We start from the raw sequence: 4323 nt of genomic DNA, 5'->3' as shown, positions 1-4323 counted from the left end.
CGGGCCAGCCTGCGGCCCCGCCCTCAGCCTGCAGGGGGCGCCCCATGCCCAGCGCAGACCCGGGTTTCGGGTCCGGAAAAGGAAGGAGGGAGTCCGGGGGCGGGGCGGTTCGGCCAGGGGCGGAGCTTGGGCCCCCGGGACGTGCGCGCGCGTGTGCGCGTGCGTGCTCAGCGGGCTCTGGTCTTGCTGTCCTTGGGTTATCCGCGTTTTCCCCGCTGCCCTGCACCCGTGCCCGGGTCTTCCTACCCGCCGCGGGTGCCGACTTTGTCTTGTAAGGGCGGGTGAGCTGGGAGACCCTGGCTCCCTTTACCATCACCTCGGAGATGTCCCTAACTGCTGCCCAGCTTAGCGTAAAGCACCTTCCCCAGGGACCTAGGCGTGTTTCATGGTCGCCACATCACGGGCTGGGCTGGCCACGCGGGGAGACGCGCCGCGGGGGCACCGCAGTCAGGGATGGGAGTCCTGGGGGGTGGGGGCGGCGGACCTGGAGCCAGACCTCTCCTGGTGGACTGTCCACCCTAAATGGCTGCCTTCACCCCGTGCACAGACCGCTTTTGCAGAGGCTGCGCTTTGCTGCCAGTATCAGGAAAGGAAGGAAAGTTTCGAAATCAGGGCCGGCCCCTCCACCCACGCTGGAATGGGGGCTGCAGGCCTCAGCTAGCTGCCTGAGCTCTGGCACCGTTACCCTAGCTTCAGCCTGGGGTCTGGTGTTGGTGGATGGGGAGGCAGCCGCCAGGCTTGGCCAAGGCTAATCTGGTCTCAGCCTCCCTATTTTTTTTTTTTTAATGTTTTATTTATTTCTGAGAGAGAGAGAGAGAGAGACAGTGTGAGCAGGGGAGGGTCAGAGAGAGAGGGAGACACAGAGGGAATCTGAAACAGGCTCCTCCAGGCTCTGAGCCATCAGCACAGAGCCTGACACGGGGCTCGAACCCACGAACTGTAAGATCACGACCTGAGCCGAAGTTGGACGCTTAACCGACTGAGCCACCCGGGCACCTCTCACCTCCCTATTTGTAAAATGACTAACTACGTATTTTGATCTAGAAGGTTGAGCTGACTCTCTGGGCTGGGAGGGCCCGGTTGCCGTTGTCACCCTGCCCTCTTCTTGTGGCCAGGTGGCTCCTGTGCTATCTGGGATCACTTTGCCGCCCCACCCTGTGGTGTCGTCGGGTCACCGTGATGTCCTTGGTTCTCTAGAAGCTCAAAGGCCTCTGAACGTCCCAGAAGTCTACACCAGGGCCTGCTGGCCACCGGGCTGCAGCCCTCTCTACCCTCCACCTTTCTTGAAAGGGGCTCCTCCCTCTCCCAGCCGCTTCAACTGAAATCTAACTGCGCTTCTCAGGCCCGGCCTCTCCCGGTTTCTGCAGTCTGAACACGACTCCCCACCAGCCTGTGACCCTAATTCCATGGTTTTCTCAACCCTTCTCCAGGACCCCTCCTCCCTCTCCAACCCCCAAGTCAGGCTTCTTTCTCCCTGCCTGAAAGCCTGTTTCTACCGTCACCCTGATGCCACCCTGAGGACTGCATTCAGCTCCGTCTGGGACATCTCTATGCCTGGTGTCCCATTCTATCCCATTAGCATTCCTGAAACCAGATCTGGTCACAGTCACCCTTTCCCCAGGCTGGCTCGCTGTGTCGTGAGGCAGATCAGGCACGGACCTCCCTGTGTGGCCTCTCAGACGCCTACCTCTCTTGTCCCGTGTGGCCCATTCCTGGTGGGCAGTGTTCTTCCCATCTGGCCTCCCTGCTTCCTAGCCTTTGCCTCCCTCCGTGCATCATGTGTGAGGACATCAGCGACGTGTTCTACAGCTGGCCCTCATCACGCAGCCTGTCCAGAGCCTTCAGGGACTTCCCGGAGCCTGACTGAGTCCCCGATGTCCATTTCCATCTTCATCGCTCAACGCACGCTGCGCTCTGGGCCAGGGTTAGCCTGGCGTTCAGGACCTCCCGGACTGGCTCCTTCCCACAGTGCTCCTACCAACCTGGGCCAGTCCTGACCGCCCGGCCATTCCCTGCATCAGGGACATCCTCCCCAACGCCCCGCCCCGATGCTGCAGGCCCAGCTCAAAGGCCTTTCCCTCCCAAGACTCAGCCTCTCCCTGCAGCAGCCTTCCTTCTGCACCTGCTGTGCTCTGGATTTGGGCCCTCAGCCCTGCCCAGCAGAGCTCAGCACAGAACGGGCAGCAACTGGCATCGCTGCAGAGGGGCCTGTAGGCCAAGTACGTGGGGAAAACGAAGTGGAGCAGAGCCTCCGGGTAGAGGCCAAAAGCTGGGGGAATCCCTCGGGCCTCAGGAAGCCCTACTGGGGTCTGCACAGCAAGGCAAGAGGAGGCCAAAGCCAAGCCAGAGAGGGCCAAGGGCCCAGGGGCTGCTGCGTGACCCCAAGGGCAGAGGTGCCTGACTGACCAAAGGGTGTCCTCAGCACAAGGACTGGCGAGCTGAGATGCTCGGTGGGTCAGTCCAAATGTGATGTGAAGCTTCCCCATCTATTCCCCTCGGCTGGGGGGATGGGTCGGAGGGGCGGGAGAGGAGGCGTGGAGCCCCCTGCCCCAGCCCGGGGAGGGACTGGGCCAAGGGAGGCTGGCCCTGGATGCCCGCCATGGCAGCGGAGGGGACCCGGCACTGCCAATACCCTCTCTCCTCAGGCCCCAGCTCAGCGGTGGCCAAGAATGGTCGTGGGGCACAAAAGAACCGACACAGCTAAGTCAGGCACCATTTTTTATAAAAACGCATAGTCTCATTTTCCACTCTTTAAAATCACATTCAAAAATCGGCAAAGGAGCGCCCCCGGGAGTGAGTAGACAGGAAGGGAGGGTGCGCCAACCCAGCCCCAGGGGGAGGGGGGCGCGACACCACACACGGCAGCGCGACTGGCACAAGGGGGCATGCGGCGGGCGGGGTGGCACCCTGTGGGCAGTGGCACTGACGGGACATGGGGCTATGGGGCTGGACAGCCCGGGGGGGTACACTGACCAGCCTGAGGGGGTGGGGGCGAGGGCTGGCCCTGCCCGGCCCCTCTCGCTGTGCTGTGCTGCCCGACCTGTTGAGGGTCAAGGCCAGTCACCTACGGTGCCGGGCAGATGAGGCCTCGCCCAGCCCCGGGGGCAGGAGGGGGGCCAGAGATCTCAGGGCCAGGCCAGGCCAGTGTGACACAACCCACAGCTGCCTTTCTGTGGTCCCTGAGCCCGGGCGCTTGGCAGGGGAGGAGGGGGGACTGCGGGGAGGGCAGCGGCACCTGCTGCCCATGCCAGAGCCCCTCAGCAGCCAGGGAATGTGGGAACGGAGGCGGCCAGTGACACAGGGGCTCTTCCCGGGCAAAGGGCACAAGAGCTCGAGTCACTGCGGCTGGGCCTGGGGTCAGGGAGATCATGGGCCCCTCCTCCACCGATTGGCTGGAGGACAGGACAGTGCAGGACTGCGCCCCCGTCACAGGACGGGCTTCGGCGGGAAGATTCAAGTAGTAGCCCTGTGCCGCGGCCTCCCCTGGGCTGGGGGACGCCGGGCCACCCTGCGGTGCTGTGCGCACAGCGCGGTGCGGCGTCATCCCTGGGGAAGGGCCAGGAGGGCTGCTGGGGCCGCTGCTCCGCCCCCCCCCGCCGCCACCACGGGAAGACACGGGGAGGGGAGGCCCCTGGAGGGTCGGGGCTGAGGGCAGCTGGACAGTGGCTGGGTTGGTGGCAGCAGGAGCCAAGGCAAGCGGGGCCCCCCCTGGGGGCTGGGCCAGGCCGGGGCCACAGGAAATCACAATAATTACAAAATAAAACCTTTTCCGCTTTGCGGGAAAACAAATAATAAAAATCCGACAAAATAAATTAGAGGTTTATAAAAGGCGGGCGGCTCAGAGGCCGTTGGCGCTGCCGCGCTGGACCAGCGGCACCTTGCTCAGCTCCACCACGGGCGAGCGCGGCTTGTTCTTCATCTTGGGCACGCGCTGCACCAGCTGCTGGGCCTCGCGGTACGCGTCGCGAAGCTCCTTCTTCCACTGCACCAGCTCCGGGTCACTCTGCGGGCGCCCGGGGGGCCGTCAGGTGTTGTGGGGGGNGAGGCTCCCTCCCGGGCCCGCCCGGCCCCCCGCCGCCGGCCCCCCGCCCCACTCACGTCACACTGCAGCACGAACTGTTTGCCGCCGCGGATCTTGAGAAGGAGGCACTTCCGCTCCTTGATCTGCGTCTCCTCCACAGACTGGATCTCCTCCATGGTCAGCAGGCTCTGCTGCGGGGCGGGCGGGAGGCACGGGGAGGGGCGCTGAGGATGGCACAGGCTGGCGGCTGCGGCACAGCCCTGCTCCTCCCTCCCCCGGGCACCAGGCCGCTGCTTACCGGG

The 4323-nt window shown here is 64.3% G+C and overlaps 2 protein-coding genes across 2 annotated transcripts in view; both read right to left on the bottom strand.

The window, feature by feature from the left end:
- The window catches only part of ANKRD13D (ankyrin repeat domain 13D), a 13348-nt gene extending 9804 nt beyond the window's left edge, over positions 1 to 3544 (bottom strand). Inside the window, exons 1-2 of the mRNA XM_077771448.1 lie at positions 3236 to 3544; positions 2974 to 3040 (exon numbers count right to left, since the gene is read on the bottom strand). Of these exons, the coding sequence (XP_077627574.1) occupies positions 2974 to 3040; positions 3236 to 3544 (376 nt within the window). The remainder of the gene's footprint in view (positions 1 to 2973; positions 3041 to 3235) is intronic.
- Positions 2706 to 4323, bottom strand: part of GRK2 (G protein-coupled receptor kinase 2) — an 8834-nt gene continuing 7216 nt past the window's right edge. The window contains exons 19-20 of the mRNA XM_077771369.1: positions 4099 to 4213; positions 2706 to 4003 (exon numbers count right to left, since the gene is read on the bottom strand). Coding sequence (XP_077627495.1) covers positions 3839 to 4003; positions 4099 to 4213 — 280 coding nt within the window. The 3' untranslated portion in view covers positions 2706 to 3838. The remainder of the gene's footprint in view (positions 4004 to 4098; positions 4214 to 4323) is intronic.

This window comes from Crocuta crocuta, unplaced genomic scaffold (assembly GCF_008692635.1).
Source record: "Crocuta crocuta isolate KB4526 unplaced genomic scaffold, BGI_CrCroc_1.0 scaffold647, whole genome shotgun sequence".
In the NCBI taxonomy this organism is placed as follows: domain Eukaryota; kingdom Metazoa; phylum Chordata; class Mammalia; order Carnivora; family Hyaenidae; genus Crocuta; species Crocuta crocuta.
This window is presented reverse-complemented; position numbering and strand designations above follow the sequence as displayed.